Raw genomic sequence first — 18,437 nt, forward strand, 5'->3', positions numbered from 1 at the left:
AAGTGATGTTTAAATTATTGTTTTTTTAATCATTTTCTTCTGTACACCCTGGAATCCTATGGGCCAGGACGTGGCTTATAAATATAAATAATGCATCAGTAATATAACAGGCGAGTCATACACTCCTCACATCTTACAATACAGGCAGGCAAAAGACAGCTTTTTGTTATTTTTAAAAGAAACTTTAATAATGCCCATTTCTGTTTTAATCTTTCTATAAACCTCAGGAATCTTAATTCTTAGCACACTACTCTGAGCACAATCAATTGTTTAATGTGGAGCAGCACACTGATAAGCACTCCCTTTTTCAAAATGGCTATTTCTACATTCATCTGCTATTATCAAGTATGAATACATTACCAAAACAATTTACATCTCAGACATCCTCAAATCTTTCATACAAATATATTCAATGTGACATTTAATTACTTTTTTTGTAACTCAGACATATGGCTCATGCACTTCAATACATGTTTTTATAGTCAGTGAGAAATAACACTTCTTGCCTACAGGCTGTTGTGCAATGATTCAACTAGCTACTGGCATTTTGCTAGCACTCAAACGTGAAAGTGCAAACACTACTATATTTCTCTGTGTTCTCCTGAAAGTTCATTATTTGGATTTTGGAAATCTTTTTAGAACGTAGACAAGCTCAGGAATTGCTAAGCAATAACATAAACATGCATCACGTGCTATGTAAAAAGTGTGTGTGTGTGGGGGGGGGAACCATCCCAGAATGCCCCATGCCAAAAAACGATGTGGCCTTTGTAGTGCTTGTATAATGATTTCTCAAAGTTTGATTGCCACACATAATTAAAACTGGACAGGAACAGTGAGGGTGTTGATGAGCTAATATTACAAAAGCTCATTAGTAATGCATTCATTAAGATGGCATCTAGCTATACCATTTGCCAGCAACCATTCCCTCTATGTACAAAATGCACACTGTATTTGTTAATTAGAGGGCGGCAACCAGAGCAGAAACCTATTTTCCAAGAATCCTATAACCAACAGTCTCAGTCTATGTTTCTGCCCTGCAAATCCATAAACACTCCATCAATCTGAGAAGGGGGGACGACAAAAATATGTTCTTCCCCCAAATCAATGGGATAAAAATGGAGCTGTAGATATGATCCTATTCTAAGCTGCAAAACAACCCAAGAACACAATGCCAATTCAATATTTGAACACTCACTATGGAGGAACTTGGGGATGAGGGTAGCGCTGTGGGTTAAACCACAGAGCCTAGGACTTGCCAATCAGAAGGTTGGCGGTTCGAATCCGCACGACGGGGTGAGCTCCTGTTGCTCGGTCCCTGCTCCTGCCAACCTAGCAGTTCAAAAGCATGTCAAAGTGCAAGTAGATAAATAGGTACCGCTCAGGTGGGAAGGTAAACGGCGTTTCCGTTCGCTGCTCTGGTTCTCCAGAAGCGGCTTAGTCATGCTGGCCACATGACCCGGAAGCTGTACGCCGGCTCCCTCGGCCAATAAAGCAAGATGAGCACCGCAACCCCAGAGTTGGTCATGACTGGACGTAATGGTCAGGGGTCCCTTTACCTTTACCTATGGAGGAACTTCAGGGAATCTTTTTTTTAAAAAACCAAGCTAAAGACAAGCACTGTAATTCCCAAGCCAACGAATACAGGAATACTGATAGAGAAAGATGTTGCCTTTACACTTCTAGAAACAAAGCTCAAAGGCACTGCCTCATCGCTCTAGAATGGAAGCAAGTGATAAGAGACCTATTTCTCCATTCATAATGATGAAATTTTCTATGCCTACGTAGGAATGAAATCAGCAGATGTGAAATACATCCCACTCCGGCTCATTTAATTGTACTCCCACATAGTTTGGCATATGATCTTTGAGGGAAGCTATAGCAAGGAAGAATGCAATCTGGTTCCTTCAAAGGAAGAAATATTAGGCTAATGAGATCACTCTGGCAATCTCTCTCTCTGTGTGTATTCCTGCATTCAGGGGGTTGGAATGGATGATCCTCAGAGTCCCTTCCAGCTCTATGATTCTCTCCCTCTCTGTGCATGAGCACATCAGGCCCTGCAAAGGGGGGGTGCAGCTGAGTACACTTGCCCTGGGCCTCAGAAACCTAAGCTGGCTGGGGCCCCCCAACCTCTGGGAGACACCACTCTTTGGGGCAGGTGGGTGGGACAGCTCAGAGACCAGGGACAGCAGCGGCTGCTGCCTGGAGGACTCCCAAGGAGAGGAGGCTGAGGGAACACTCCACAAGGGAGAGCATTTGAAAAAGGGTGAGGGGCTGCCAGCTCTGCAGGCAAGGGGTGACATAACTGGGCTCCTAAGCCCCACGGGTGTGCCACAGAAAGAATGTAGTTGATTAAGGGAGCCATGGACTCAAAAAGGTTGAAAACCTCTGATATAAGAGGTGGGTGTGAGGGGGGTCAAGATGAACCTTGGAAAAGTGTTACCTTGACCTTGACCCTAACGGGCCATGCACCAGCCTCCAAGGGAAACTGCACTATGCTGATAAAGCACACTGCATTTCCAACCACCAACCAACCATTCCCAACACCTAGAAGAACTTCCAGCTTAGCCTCCAACACAGTGAAACCAAGAGTAGCTGTGGGAGAAGGTGAGTTTGGCACATATAAGGAAAAACTTGCAGCACCTAAAATTTCTGGATCATGGCTGCAAAATGTTTTCTAATTACAGTGAGCCAGGCAGAACTAGAGCCAATTTATTTGAAAGGTGCCAAATATAGAGTGACATTAAGCGCATTTCCCCCCACCATAAAAAGTAGTTTTCCTTACAAAAGTAAGAAAACAAGTGACTCATTCACTCACAGAAATAGGCTGCAGTATGTGATATAAGCCTAGCAAAAGCTGATTTTTTTATTTTTAAAATGCCCACAAAAATGGTGACTGTGATAAGTGCCTATAATAACGAACTTCTTTCTATTCCTCCTGCCTTTCAACAGATAACATCCATGCTCCATTTTCTCTAGCTCTCACAGCTACCTAAGCTACCTTTCAGCAACAAACATATTTGTACTCCCTCTTTCCTCTTAAACGAATTCAGTTCTATGCATGCCTGTCTGATTTTTTTTTGCCTTCTCCTCTCCTTATTTGGAATTATAATTTTACTACCCCATAGCCATTACCAAAGAGTTGCCAACCTAGCTTAAGTACTGCCTGTATAATCAACTTTTTATTTCTGTAACAGCCTGCACATTAATCCATTTTTTTGCCATTTGCAATTGTTTATAAACTTTGATCTGCTGTCTGATTACTATTTCCCCCGGCATAAGTGTAATGCAAGTATAATTTGCCCTGTGAAATGTACATAACTGTGTGTTTCTCCTCAGTGTACATATGTTTGTCATGTACTCATGCATCTCTTCAACACATGTAAATAAGGCCACACAGTAAGAGTTTGGAGTCTAGCTTTAAGGCAGCACAATGTGCAGAACAACCTTATTGTTTACATGGTATGGAAGTGAAGATGGATGTCTGAACCTAACAGTTCCACGCTTTTTGGTGCATGGTTGAATCTGTAAGCACCTTTGCTTAAAACTTTTTTCAAACTCTAGAAATGATATTTGTGGTTTCAGGAGTGTGATTATGTCACTATAACATCCAACCGGACTTCTTTTGCTGGGAGTGCCTATGATTCTTTGATACTGTTATTCGTCCTGGACACTTGGGATAAAAGGATAACAATGGAGAAGCAGGAGCCAGTTATTGTGCACTTTGACCATCTTTGGTCAATGATATCTGAAGCCTCAAAATTAACAGACTGTGTACTTATGTACTATGTTTCAAAAACATATCACAGTGTCACAGCAAGTTACACATACTGTGAATTGTCCCTCCAAGCTCAGGGACTGCGAATTTCATGTCAATTAAGAAACGAGGAGATCACTGGCATTCTATAATAATTTTAAAGGCTGTCCATTAGTTGAATTGACTTTAACCTCAACAGAGCAGCAGGAGGAACGAATAAAATTTCACTGTGGAGAAAAGCAGCTGTCAATGCCAAACGCTTTGTCCCTTTCAGCCACCCTGAGGAGAAGGTTCTGTATCAAGATGAGCTTTCTTGGTATGAGGGCCACTCAACAGTATTTGAGGGGGACTATGAATGGACACAGTTTTACATTCTTACAGTATATTAGCGGTGATCCTGTTTCACAATTTGACATTCAGAGAGAAGCAGAGGAGCACAATACATTCTGCAAAAGCAAATGTATATTCTTTGTTCTTTTTTAGTACTACTGAGCAATGTAACTGAATTCTACAAAGGCAACTAAGATGACATTTAAAGGGGGTCTGTGTTGCGTACTGCAAATAACTCTGCTGACTTGAACAAGACAAAAGTGACCCATGTTTCCCCCCCCCCTTTTATTTGAGATGGCAGCTAGCCAGCTATACGTCTTTACACTCCACTGGCAAAATTTACTACAGTGCTGAAATAATTCCTGTATTGTAGCAGCACAGTAGTATATCACCATTTATACTCTGTTTGTTAGATGTCACAAGAGCCCTTTTAATATAAACATTCATTTTTTGCTTACAATCCTGACACCTACTGTGCTTCAGACACAAAAAGGAACTGAAGCCTTTTGCTAACAGCTGAAGCACATGTGCAAATTAAAAAAGCCTTCTTTTTTTATCCAAGAACCAAACAATGCTAATTTTCTGATCAATAGAACTTCACAAATGTTTTGTTTTATTTATGATGCATGGCTACTATTGTTATACCTCCTTCAATAGTAAGAAACTTCCTTCAAAGCTTTTCTCCCCCTAGTCAGTAGAAAGGTGAAAGAAACATCTCCTAAGATTTTTTGTACTTTGGTTTGGTCATCTAGTCCAATCCCCTGTAATGCAGGAATTACAGCTAAGAATAAAGTATGTAGTTCCAAAGGCTGGAGAACCTAGAAATGAATGTGGGTGGGTGGCCTTTATGAATATATTCACAAGACTTTAGTATTGCTAGCTAAAGAGCTGCCGGATGTTTTTAAGTTCTATTCTCCCCTTGCAGGACTATTAGCTTGTATAAGGCTTTTCCAACCAACTGATTCTTCCAGAGGAGAACTAGGACCATGAATACTGACTCATAAGCCAGCTAGCCCTTTAAGAGGCTCTTGCTGGTAAGCATAACAATAACTCTGTCATGCTACAAGGCCCTGGTAATAACAAGACTTGCAGTGATTCAGATCTAAATAAGTGCCAAGGCAAACCATATATTTTGCAATGTATGGAGCATTCTTTTTTTTTTTGTAAAATAAAGTCATGGCACACAACAGGAAAGGTGGAACAGAGGAAGGAAAACGTTTTGTCTAAGGAGAGCTAGTTTTGAAAACTACGGCACCTACATCTTTTTTAGATAAAGTGTGCAGGCTGTCACAAAAAAGAGAAATCAACCCATGGGTTGCCATGGGTTGGAGAAGAAAGTAACCTGTAGCTCTTCAGATGCCAACCCCATCTCCCATCAGCTCCAGCCAGCATGGCCAGTGGTCGGGGATGATGGGAGTTGTAGTCAAACATCTGGAGGGCTAAAGGTTCACAGCTCCTGCACTCAAGGCGCAGGAGCCCTAATACTGAAACATTGGTCAGCTTTCTTCCAGTGAGAATGCGCTGAATACCAAATGACTTTATGCTTCTTTCTCCAATTAATTGGATGTTTTCATGTGACAGTAATTCATAGGAATCAGTGAATTCCCCATGGCTTCTGCAAAAGAGCGCCCACACAGAAGCTTGGCAGCACTAGGTAGCATGGGTTGGACAGCTGCCCCTCTCCTTTGTCTTTCCCCACGATGCTACAACTTCTCTCATTGCTCCCACATCCTCTTTCCCTCTGCTTTGCGTGGAGAAGTCCCACCAACTCATTTGTTCGCTCTGAGGGCAAAAGGGTGAAAGGATGACGTATTAGAGCTCAGGCTTCCTGGTGCCCACTGCAGAGGATGTGGAGAGGGGGACACTCAGCGGTATGGAAACCTTGACCCAGCCCTGAAGATGAACACACAGCAGGATGTGTGATAGCTGGGAAGCACATGTTCTGTCTTTATTTGTCTCACAATTCAGTTCTGGAAGAAGAGGATTATGCTCCCCAGTAGAAAGTAATTTCTCTCTCTCTAATGCAGCTGATTTACCTTCTGAAATGCTTCCCCCCTCCCAGTTTTGAAGAGGCGGGTTGGCTAGCAGCAGACCCAAACTCCCCATTTAGGTGGACCTACATTAGAAGGAAACTTTGAATATATTCGCTGTCTTTTCGGCCAAAGTCCTCTAACTGCAAGTCATACAGAACTTGGCTTGGTTTGGTTTTTTAAATCACAACACATATCCTATTTTTTAAGTTTTGGCAGTCTGTTTGTGCAATGGGTAAATGGTCCAATACAATTAATTACCAAACGTATTGAAAAATTTCCCTCCATGTGAATGCTGAACTAATTTGGAGAGCCTGACAGAGGGATAATTTGATTTGGCTAGAGGCCAGGGAAACAGAAGGGAGGAGGGAGGCAGGAGTTGGACAGCATTTTCTGTTCTTATTTTGCATTTTAGGAAGAACTGACCTCTTGAACAGAAGTTCAGAGAAGGTTCAAAGACAGATGTAAACCAGCATAAAAGTTACATCAAATTTTCAGGTATTGTTCAAGTTCTTTGAGTTGTTCTACAATTTAGTAATGTCTTATTTCAACTAAAGTCATTTAAAAAGCTGCTATCTTTTTAAATGACAGATTAGATTTACTTCCTCTTTGCTACCGATCAGCTTTATGCCAATTGCTGTTAACTGAACATGTGTTAAATCAAGAGGTGTGGTGGTTTAAATACCATTTGGTTGACAGTTATTTCACATAGTATACCTGTTCCTGAAATTTCACACACTGAGCAAAGCAACAGATTTTAACACATTTAATTAGAAGACAGTGCTTTGACAAGAAAAAAGAATTTTTTCATCTGTAGTAACTTATTTTATACTATGTCCAGCAAAAAACAACAACACACACCTTTTAAATATGTGGTTCTATTAAGCCAAAGGTTGGCAATGTGGCATATGTGAGCATAGTGGTCTCCTTGAGGATTCAATCTGGCACTCACAGAGCCTCTGAAATCTCTCTGTTCATGGCTCCCTTGGCCATAAAGTGATACAGATGGTAAACTTTTTTCCCCATTGCAAAATATCATAGGATCATAGCCTTGTAGAGTTGGAACAGACTCCAAGGGCCATCTAATTCAACCCCTTGCAATGCAAAGTACATAAAACTGAAGGAGGAAGCTATAGGAGTGGCACTCTTTCCCCCTTCCTCTTTCAGCTCTATGTGCTTTCCAGGAGTCAGATTAATTCTACTGGATCCAACTTTCACCCAGATGCCTTGGAAAAGCAAGGTCTCTCTCTCTCTCTCTCTCTCTCTCTCTCTCTCTCTGTGTGTGTGTGTGTGTGTACACACATGCTGATATGGAAGAGAAGTGATTAGAGTGGATGGCTCTCATGGCACTCACTCAAAATCCAAATGTGCCCATGGGTCTAAAAAGGCTGGTGACCCCTGCAGTAAGCTACATTATCTAACAGGCCTGTCTTCTATGAATTTGTCCAATCCTCCTTTGAAAGCCATCCAGCTCTGCAGCTGTCACCACCCCTTGTGGCTGAGAAATCCACAAGTTATCTGCTGCATGTAGCAGCAATTTTTCTTGTCTGAAGCCATACCAGTTTAATTGGGTAACGTAGAATTCTAGTAACATGGGAGATGGAGAAATTTTTTTCATCCCACACCATGCACAATTTTAGAAATCTCTACCCCACTCCTCTTGCCTGGCTTTTTCTTACCTGCTAAAAAGTAAAAAGCTCCAAGGATGGGTGTAGCTGGGGGGGGGAGCTGCCCCCCTAAATCAACAAAAGTAAATAAAAATACATAGCTAACTGAGGTTCTGCCTGCCCCCTAACAAAAATCCTGGCTATGCCTTTGGCTCCAAATGCTTTAGTCTCTCTTTGTAGTGAAGGCTTTCCAGTCCCTGACTCATTTTGGCTGCAGCTTTACTACTTCTAGGATACCTCATTCAAGATGGGAGGTACTCAGGAATAAACCAACTTTAGGACAGTCTTTAGCATCAATATGATTCTATCCCTGACAATGAGCAAACCGTTCCAAAGTGCCTCCCTCCAGCCCTCTGAAAATGGGGGGTTAACTGAGTTCACAAGCACCCTTTTATTCAACAGGTGGTAGCAATGGCTCCCACACAGAGGATATATTGTGTAGGATGGCATGATGCAAGATGCAAGGATAGGAGTGTCGGATTAGAACTGGGGAAACTCTGGTTCAAATCCAACTCGGTCATGAAGCTCAAAAGGGATCTTGGTCCATCCACCAGCTCTCAGCCTAACCTACTTCACCATGATGTTGTGAGGACAATATGAGAAGCGACCATGCACTCTGTTTTGAACTCCCAGGAGGACAGGTGGGACAGAAATGTAACACATGAAATATGCGGTTCGACCACGCACACCACAAAAAAACCTTTGCTTAACCTAAAGTCTGCTGAGTTTCGCTCAAGGTCAGTTTTTAACTGCTCTTCTACTACTTTTCAGCGCCCAACTTAGGAGGCGTTAAAAGGGGACTATACAAATTCTGGAGGAAAAGGCTATTAAATGTGACTGCTCGTGATGGTTGTCGTACTACCTCTAGAATGCTATACCTAGTGAAAACAACAGTGCGAGAGAGCTCTTTGGCGGAAGAGTCACAGGTCAGTGGCAGAGCATTTCCTTTGTGCACAGAAGATCCTGGGTTCAATCCTTGGGACTTCCAGGCAGTGCTGGGAATGTTCCTTCTCTGAACCCCTGGACAAGTGACGCCAGTTCATGTATTGTAGACAAAGCCAAGCTAGATGACCAATGGCGTGACTTGGTACAAAGCAGATTCCTATGTTCCTTTTGTCTTCCTGCTTGTGAAATTCTCTTGACATCTGCTTAGTCACCATGGGAGGCAAAATTCTGGACTAGCTGAGGCCTTTGGTCTGATTCCACAGGACTCTTTTTATGATCAGCCTGAATCCTACTGGTTAGGATTAAGGTTAAATGTTGGAGAAATCCAATTCTTGCCAGGTATATATCCTGGTCCCCCTTATCAAACTGAGGCCCCACCCAGGCTAACAAAGGATTCAGACCAAAGTTCTAGTACTATCTGCAGATACATCCTCCTGAGAATTTTAATTGAGCCTTTCGACCTGCCTACTCTATAAGGATTTCCCTACTGGCCAACTACAGTCCAGCTCCGCCACTTACTCATTTAGGCTTTCCTGACTAGAGTATATGTGCTGGGAAATGGTTTAGAGCTCATTGACAATTATTTCCATTAGGGGATGCTATTAACCTGACGTGTTGCTTTGGCATATTACAGAAAGGCTGCTATATGACTGTTGCAGTGGCAGGGTAATATTAACACAGATTTCTCGCTGCATTAAATTGATGTAAAATATTAGCACGCGGTTTTTTATGGAAGTTCTAGACAGTTTCAGTGGGGGAGTGGGAATCCTTTGGGGAGGAAGAACAAGATATAAGATCAATTTAAATAAATAAATTGGTTTTTAGGGTGTGTTCTCAGTTCTCACATGCCCACCACTTGCCCTGATACACAAACGTTTAGGGGAGATGCACGCCTAATGTTTAAAACACACACGATACACATGACTGTTCTACACCATAAATTCAAAGCACACCCAACACACATTTAAAGCACATGACCTCCCCCAAAGAACATTGGGAACTATAGTCCCTTACAGAGCTACATTTCCCAGCACCCTTAACAAATTACAGTTCCTGATGTTCTCAAGGGGTGTGTGTCATATGCTTTAAATGTATGTTGGATGTGCTTTAAATTTCTGGTGTTGACCTGCCCTTTCAATTTGTTGCTTCCAGCAAAGAGTAGGGGAGAAGCAAAGTGGAGACTTTCAGCAGCCTGCACTAATACATTGCACCCTGGTGCTAGACCACAGTTAAACATTAACTATGGTTTGACATTACATGCAAACTAGGCCATTAACAATTCATTGTGGGAAGTTGCTTAATATATTTTGGAAATGTTTAGTATGCCTCAAGAAGAGTAAAGAAAACAGAGAGGCTTTAACTTGGGAGAAGGACTGAATTCACAATCATACCACCTTCATATTACGTATGGCAGGATGCCATATTGTATTGCTTCCCACGAATTTATCTATTACCGAAGCAGGAAGTTAACACAATACAGCATATTGGATTGCACATGATCGAACATAAAGCAATGCCGTCACACTGAAAGCTATAGTCACATCCTTTGCCCATTATCTGATTGTCTGTCAAAACACATTGAGGCAAATTTATTCTCAGCCTAACCGTCTATACAAATCTACTTTGCAAGTACTGGTTTCAGTGGGACTCACTCTCAGATATGTTTGCATAGGATTGCAGCATAAGACCTCAGACTAAACTGCAGGGAACAGTCTGGCACTGAGAGCAATAAGGTACTGAACATGTGGATGCTCCTCCTCTTCTCTATTCGATTGTACAATACAAAGAAAACCACTTACAAAACCTATGTTTATTATTATTTGTTATTTTTATTAATCTCTCTTTTCACTAAAGTAACTCAAGGCAACTTACAGAAAATATTAATTAAACAATATTAAGCTGTATAAAATATTGCTCAGTGTATAAACCAAGCAACTCAACCAGATGCTGTAGAATCATCATCACCATCATCTAAAGACGGGCCCTGACTGTGGGTTTACAGACTATAAGACAAGAAAAAAAAGCAAGAAAATAATTAAGGAACAAATCAAAGAGGAAGGCCTCTGAAATAGTGGGAACTACTGCAGAGAGAAATCTTCAAAAGCCACTCAAGCTAATGGGAGCTTTGGGAAGGGGGTGATGGGACCGTGGCGTGTGAGGAAAGGGTTGAAAGGTTCTCCCCATGGTCTTTATCAATGGCTATTTATAGTAGTGTTCTTTTTCAGAGAGATGCATGACATCAAATCATGGATTTGACGCCACATGTAGTTTGGCCCTGGGCATATTGTCCCCTTATAACATGCTAAATAACACCTTTGGAATGTGGCCTGAACTTCTTGTATGTGGACGAATAGGACTTTACAACACAATAATAACTGGTCTCTCTCTCTCTCTCTAAACAGCAGCCATCTCCCATTGCAGTTATTAAAAAGATCAGTTTAACCAGAGGTCACAAGTCATAGCTGCCTGCCTTACAACATCCTCTTGTAATAGCCTTTCTACTTCTCAAGTGCAACATAGTTCTCTCTCTTTCTCTCAGCGCAGCCTTGAACAATGCACACTTATACTGCCAATAAGGGAAATGCACTTTCCTCCAAGGCTCTTTTCATTCCTGAAAATGAACTTCACAAGAACTCAAAGGGAACTGTCAGAACCGAACTAAAATATATGTGCGTGACTCATACCAGAATGGTGCTATTGTCAGTTATGTTTATATGTACTTAAACGTATTTCTTTTATTTTTGGCCAGTGCTATAACAGGGGTTCTTGTGGCAGCTTGTAATAAGGCTAAAAACTAATGAAAAATATTCATTCACTAGAACAAGCACCATCACCTAACCAAACCAACAATTCATATTTACGCCCCTAATTCATATTTACGCCCCTTTATACTTTTGCAAACCTGCAAGCAACTGTTGCAAGCTGGGTATAGGCAAGAGGGGCTCAGCTCACTGGCGATATACAGAAATGAGATTCCCCCCCCCAAGGAAATAACATATGCCAGGGAAAGACAGCAGAGAATACCAGGTCAAAATGCTTTCAGAAATGGATATCTTGGGAAACAGCAGCAACAGTACAGTATTCCAAGCTGTCAACAGACTGAGCTGTATGTTTCTTCTTACAACCCGTTAGTGGACTGCACACATAACATGTACCCAACATACAGGACTCTGTACACATAATTGTGAATGGTGTGTACTAGATATTCCCCATGGCACACAAAGTTAGCTTTCTCTTAGTGAAGTTAGCTTTCTCTTAATGAAACTAGTATAGGACTTCACAGCCTACAGTTATTCTTCATCAACTTGGCAATTACAAGTTGCTTGGAATTACCCCAATCCACCTCCTCAAAAAACGTGCCTTCTTCCATGTCAGTATTATGGCCTCATTACACAGCCTCCTGCCCAGTTCAGACCTATCAAATCTCTCCAATGATTTGCCTAATCGCCACCTTCCACTCCTCCCGCCGTGATACACCAGCTCCCCTGCCCTGGCTCTCATTTTAACAATAGCATGTATATATGCATAGCCAAAGCCATTTGTTTAAAAACATGGTAGTTGGAACCTGTGGGACCTACCAAGGCCAGTAGCTGTGAAGGAACAGCACTTATTTTAAGTCATTTCTATACTGCTCTTCATTTAAAAATACGTCAATCCTAAGGTGGTTAACAAAAAAGCAGTATCTTACTGGCACAAGAAAAGGACTTCTTAAAGTTTACTACAGCAATTTCAAGCATACCAAAATTGGTGGTTATCTCAGGGTTCAAAGACATTGAAAAGGAAGTACAAGAACTGCCTCAAGTACCAGAGAAAGTACAAGGCTTAGTAGAAGGCTATGATAGAGGAAAGGGGGAAACCATTCCATATTAATCAATAAAAATGAATTAGCTGTTTAAAATAAAAGCAGCTTTAGACATCACATCACTAGGCAAAGAGCTAACATGAGCTTTACTGCATTGGAAGATGACCTACAGTAGCAATTAAATCTCCAAAGGACTGAATTGAAGCAGGAGGAAGTAGTTTGTCAGGCAGTTATAACCATGATGAGTGGAAAGAGGAGAAGGAACTCATTTGAGCACAATGGGCCACGTTCAGCCTCACAGCTCTTAGAAGCAAGGGCGCTAGCCTTTTTACAACATTTTGTTTTCACATAACGAGTGCCACAATATTTCATTTGTAGGTTGCCTCAAATGAGTGTGTCTGTGCAAAATACCTTAATGTGAGAATGAAAGCCTCACTCCACATTTAAGTGCCATAGGAATTACCCCTGTGGCAAGAACATGCTCACCGGCCCCAGACCGTGTTGGTCAACCAAAAAACCAAAGCTCTTATATCCAAACTGCTAAGTATGGTGGGACATATTCCTTTTTGAAATCTATCTGGCACCATCCTTGCCAGAAAAATAATGGACTCGTTTAATACTACACTGCTTTCTACACATCCATCATATCTTTTCAAGGAGCCAATAACATCAGCATGTCTCCCTAGTTCTTATGCAAGACACCAGCATGTCATGTGTATCTATTTTCCCACTGAATCACTTTCTTCTGGAAAAACAGTGCCATCAGTGTACTGTAATAAAAGAGCTCCTTTCTACAAAGAAATTCAGGGCCATGCTAAACAATGCAAGATTCCTTTACAGCACTTTTGTGTACATATAGGGAAAAAGCATGAAAACTGCTTTTAGACTGAAAAAATGCATGAATCTACAAAAATTGAGAAAAATTCTTTCTCTACTGTAATTAGTCACTGCTGTGAAGTGTACACTACACAATGAGAAGTGTGTGTTCACTTGACACAGCTTTCTACATCATTTTTGAACAGATCCACAGATATGTTTTCCTTCCTCAGCCCCTATTTTGTCTGCTTGCTATTCTTTCAAAGGAACTTGCTGCAATTTGCTTGTTTACCATTCATTATTGTTTCCACAACATTCCCTTGCAGGAATGACTCTTACATGGCTTTCCAATACCCTCATGCATTTTAATTGCATACTTTCTGAATTTCCAAAGTCACCCAGGCAAAAATACATACAGAGAGCTCTTAGCAGAAGTGTCCACACATAAAAAGAATAATACCAATGGTTAATAAAAAGCCAAGATACTGCAGTGGAAATAATATGCTGCACAAGTAAAATGAATTCTATCTCAAGAATGTAAAATGCAACTTAAGTTCTACATTCTGTAGTTTTATTTGCCGTGGCTTTCTGACTCCGGATGTATTTGGGCACATGTCTGTTCCCCCTCTCCATATCCTTAGACATTCAAGGCTAATTATTAACATAGAGAGGGAAAGCACACACACACACACATCTATTTAGAGCTATTTTCATATTCATTCAGTCTTATTAATAGCTCTGCACAAAAAGATACTGTCCTACAACCTTAAGCAAAACCTTGTTGTGAAAATAAGCTCATGCTGAAGGAAATGTCTTCTGCAAAACTCCTCACAAAGATACTGCTCTGGAAGTAATGCAAAGTTAACAATATGCACCAGACCAACCAAGGACATTCTACATGTGTAACAGTCCACAGAACAGTCCAAGTGATCTAGAGCATCATTTGCCAACCTGGTGTCTCCCAGAGGTTCTGGACCACATCGCCTATCAATCCCAGCCAGCACGGAAGGCAGGATTAGAATATACTGTTGCTGGCAGAGCACAGCGGCTAGGAAAATGAACTGTGGGCTCAGAGAATCCCAGTTCAAATCTTCCCAAAACTATGAACTCATGGGATGACCACCAGGTACTCCTTTTGTACAAAAGTGGGGTAATGACTAGCACAAGAATATTGTAGGGATTCTGTTTTTGTAATATATCTTTGCATGTAAGGATTCTTAAAGTAGTGGATGTTAATAACACTGAACAGTTAGGAAAATTATTGTAAATGCAAAGTTTGATGGTGATGATGTTGGCTATCCTAATTTATTCAGTGACAAAGTATAACAATCAGGGTCAGGTTGATATACACATACACACAAAGTCTAAAATCCGCAATTGGATAGTATTTGTATCCAACAAAATTGTCACAAGGTAGTGAAGAAGCTTTCAAGTTCTCCAAAACTCCATGCTAAACCAAAAGTGTTCTACTTAAGTGTATATGGGCAGATAGCCCTTAGGACACTCACACAAAGGAGCTGGGTTATTTGCCATCGGAAGCACTTGTGCTTTATTGAATATGCAAATGCAGAGGATTTTTTTCTATGTATACCATCAGAAGTAACTATTTAACTACTTTTGAAGATATTCAAGATCAAAGACTGAAGTGTGTCCAGTGCTGTCATCACTCGATATATCTAGATTCACACAGATACGGTTCAGAATGAAAATACAGGCCATGTATTTCTATCAGGGTGAAAGAGGTGAAGAAATTCTAAATTCTTAGAAACAACAGCTGCTAATGAGCAGATCTTAAATTTTATCAAGTCAACCCCCTAGTATCTCACTTTCTCCATTAGCCAAATGGAACAATACTATTTAATGATGTTTTCAGCAGTCTATTGTGAGAAGGACAATATGAAAGAGGCGTTTTGCACATTTTTAAAAATTAGGAATCAATTGGAAACTTAACCCCTCTTCAGACAATCAGGAACTTGGAAAAGCAACACGTGGGGGGGGGTACTACTTTAGCCTCCCCACATTGCTGTCCATGGGTTAGAAGACAAGTGCCCAAAGCAAGGAACCTCATGTCCTCATGGAGGCTCCCAAACAATGTAAACTCCCAGAAAATCAGGGTTCTTTACTACATGGGAAGCCAACACAAGTCATCCTCCAACTTGCAGAGGGGGACAGATTCCCATAACCCAGCCTCTGCCATGTACTGCTTCTTCCAGTTCCTGGAGCCATGAAGAAAGTCTTGGACACAAACAGGCAGTGATCATAGAAAACGGAGATGTGTGAATACCAGGAGACTAGGTGGATTGCAAAGGGCATTCAGAAGAGAGACTTGCACAAGAGCTGTAATACAGTGAGGAAAAAAGCCTTAATCCTAAAGTTATAATGACACCAAGGGTTGAATTCCAGGAAGAAATTATGATTAGAAGGAGATAGCAGAAAATTATGGAGAGCAGCTTAACAGTTCAAAAGCTGCAGTGGAAAACCTTCCCAGGTCAGTTATCCACTTCCCAACTGCTTGCCGATCACACAGTAGTTACATCCAATGCAAGGGGAAGAGAGGAACACCAGCAACTATTTTTGCACTGCTACATTTGAGAGGAGAGGAAACGCGGATGAAAACCCAGTAGACAGGCTCCTAATAATAGAAATGCACCAGTCAACAACCCTTCTATGCCCTCCTTTATTAACACGTTATATAACTTGGCTATTCGTTTTAATTCATAGACGTCATCTGATAATATGCAACCACTCGAACAGAAGAGTCAACTGTTAACTAGAGAATACTGAAGAAAAATTCAGGCAGGGTGCCCATATGAAATGTGCCATCTTTGGTTTAATGAATGTCTAGCTTAATCAATTGGGAATACATTGATAGATCTGGGCGAATAGGTGATGCAGGGTTGGAACCATTATCTATTCAATATTTAAAGAGGCATAAATATTGCATCATAGCTGTTGCTCTCCTGCACTGCATATGTAAACAAGGCAGATACAAACACATTTCTCCAAGACAGAGAATGAATAGCAATTCCTTATCTTGCCATTCTAATATGAAATGTTTTTTTCATAACTTGAAAGTTAAATTTGTGCAAAAGGCTTTTTAAAAAGAGCTTTCAAAGGATTCAATTGTAAATAAATCTAATTCAACGGTTGGCACAGGAGATGGGTACACAAGAAAATGGGTATTCTGTGGTGGGGATGGGGAAAACAAAATCAAACATACGTTTCAATCTGAAGCTACAAAAAAAAAAAAGCTTTTGGCTAGCTGAGAGAGCACAGATGACTGAAGAAGTAATTGCAATGGTTATAATTACTATAATGTGTTTGTTTGACAAACACATCTCCATAATAAAGGAGCTGGGGGGAAAGAAGCACATCATACTAACCCTTTCAAAGTTAAACACAGCTTGCCAGAATAGCCCTTCAACAGAAGAGCCTATCAACCATACTTTGAAGGGAATTGGATTTCTGCACCAAGCTACAGAAGCAATTCTTAGTTTATGCCCCTTTGGGAGGGGATTTATAACCATTTCTTCTTTCCCTGTACCACTCCTGTTAATGTTGCCCTCAGTAAGCGGAGAAGCTGAGAGCCAATAGCCATCTCAATAAATCTATGGGCGAGCACAATTCTTGCTCTGAGATTAGGCAGAGTCCTATACTTTGCGTTTTGGACCACAAGCCAACATAACACACCTGAGCCCATCTGCTTGAGTGGGTTTCTTAAGCACGTAGCTCTTGAATTTGCATTGTGTTCAGGGGCTCTAATATCCCAGCCGCAAGTCACCCCAGGTGATTTGCAACGGGACCTAACTTCCAGCTGAATTTCTTGGGATCGCAGCCAGGGCGACTAAGGGAAAGCCTCTCGACTTTCAGATAGTAAATTAAAAGGGCCCCAATTCGCGCAGGGAGCAACAGCGGGCAAGAGGCGAGCCAGGGGCCATTCCGGCGCAGCTCACTTGCCCCCTCCCCTCCTCCCCATTCGGCGCGCCGGCCGCACCAGCTCCCCGGGCCCCGACATCGCCCCCCGCCGCTTTGAGCTCCTTAAGATCAAAGCCCTGGCATTCGCCTCCTTCGTGCCCCATTCATATTTTAGTCACGTGCCCCCTCTCCCCAATGGGCTCTTCTCCCCAGAAGGACTCGCGCCTGGAGTTTGGCCGGCGTTCAAGTGGAGCAGAGGCAGAGTCTGGCGACTCTTTCCGAAGTGGCTGGGGAAGGAGGCGAGCCAGTGCCCGGCTGCACAAGCGCCACCACCGGCGCCGCTTCTCCCGCTCCCAACCCGCCGGAGTCCGGCCAAGTTACCAAGCGAGCCGCTTTTCCGCGCGGCCCTTTGCGCTCTTTCTACTCACCGCCTTCCAGCCTGACGACCTGAGGCAGGCGGTAGGTGCTCACCAGCAGGTCCAGCGGGACAGACACGGCGCTCCACTTCACATCCTTCAGACTGGAGCCCGGCGAGGGGCCCGCATCCATGTTCCCGCCCTTCTTGGGGTCCGGGCGGCGGCGGGGGTCGTCTGGTGGCGGCTTCGCCCTCCTCAGCCTCGACTCTCGCCGCCGCCGCCGCCGCCGCCTTCCCAGGCCATGATGGGCTTGGCTTAAAAGCAAGGCGAGTCGCCGCCGACAGCTGCTGCTGCTGCTCCTCCGCCGGCCCCCCAGCAGCAGCGGCGGCGGCGGCGTGGGTTGCACAGACGGCGGCGGCTCTTCCCGCTGGCTCCTCTGCTTGCAGCTCCAGCTGACCCAGTAAACGCCATCCCAGCACGGACTGACTAATCAACAAGGTGCGAGCGACGCCTGCGCAGTGGGCGCCCCTCCTCTTCTCCACTCCCCGGGAAAAGGGCAGCCCAGGCGCTCCCTCCTGGGGGCGTGGAGACAGAGGGAGAGAGCAGCGCCGGGCGCGGGAGGAGACGGGCGCAAACGCTGTCGCTCTCGCTCCCCCGTCCGGCCGCTCAGGCGCCCTGCAGTTAGGAAATCGGCGGAAGCAGCTGCTGCCCAAGTAAACGCGTGGAAAAACAGAAGCTCCAAGCCGCTTACTCGGAGGAAGTAAACCCCGTTGGAAAGAATGGGATTCAGAATAAACATGGCGAAGGTGACGCGGGCTGCCG

The 18,437-nt window shown here is 42.8% G+C and overlaps 1 protein-coding gene across 5 annotated transcripts in view; it reads right to left on the bottom strand.

Moving 5' to 3' along the window:
* GAREM1 (GRB2 associated regulator of MAPK1 subtype 1) overlaps positions 1 to 18,144 on the bottom strand; it is a 78,245-nt gene extending 60,101 nt beyond the window's left edge. Inside the window, exons 1-2 of one of the 5 annotated variants that reach the window (XM_083622962.1) lie at positions 17,688 to 18,117; positions 10,599 to 10,729 (exon numbers count right to left, since the gene is read on the bottom strand). Coding sequence is in view for 1 of the 5 variants with exons in the window: in XM_083622961.1 (XP_083479087.1) it covers positions 17,688 to 17,808 (121 nt within the window). In the remaining 4 variants the exon portion in view is untranslated. Of the gene's footprint in view, positions 1 to 10,598; positions 10,730 to 17,687 lie in introns of all 5 variants that reach the window. The other 4 variants (XM_083622965.1, XM_083622963.1, XM_083622964.1 and 1 more) reach the window with 4 other exon arrangements.
* Positions 18,145 to 18,437: the final 293 nt, after the last annotated feature.

The sequence above is a fragment of the Podarcis filfolensis genome (assembly GCF_964270895.1).
Source record: "Podarcis filfolensis genome assembly, chromosome: 7".
Taxonomy (NCBI): domain Eukaryota; kingdom Metazoa; phylum Chordata; class Lepidosauria; order Squamata; family Lacertidae; genus Podarcis; species Podarcis filfolensis.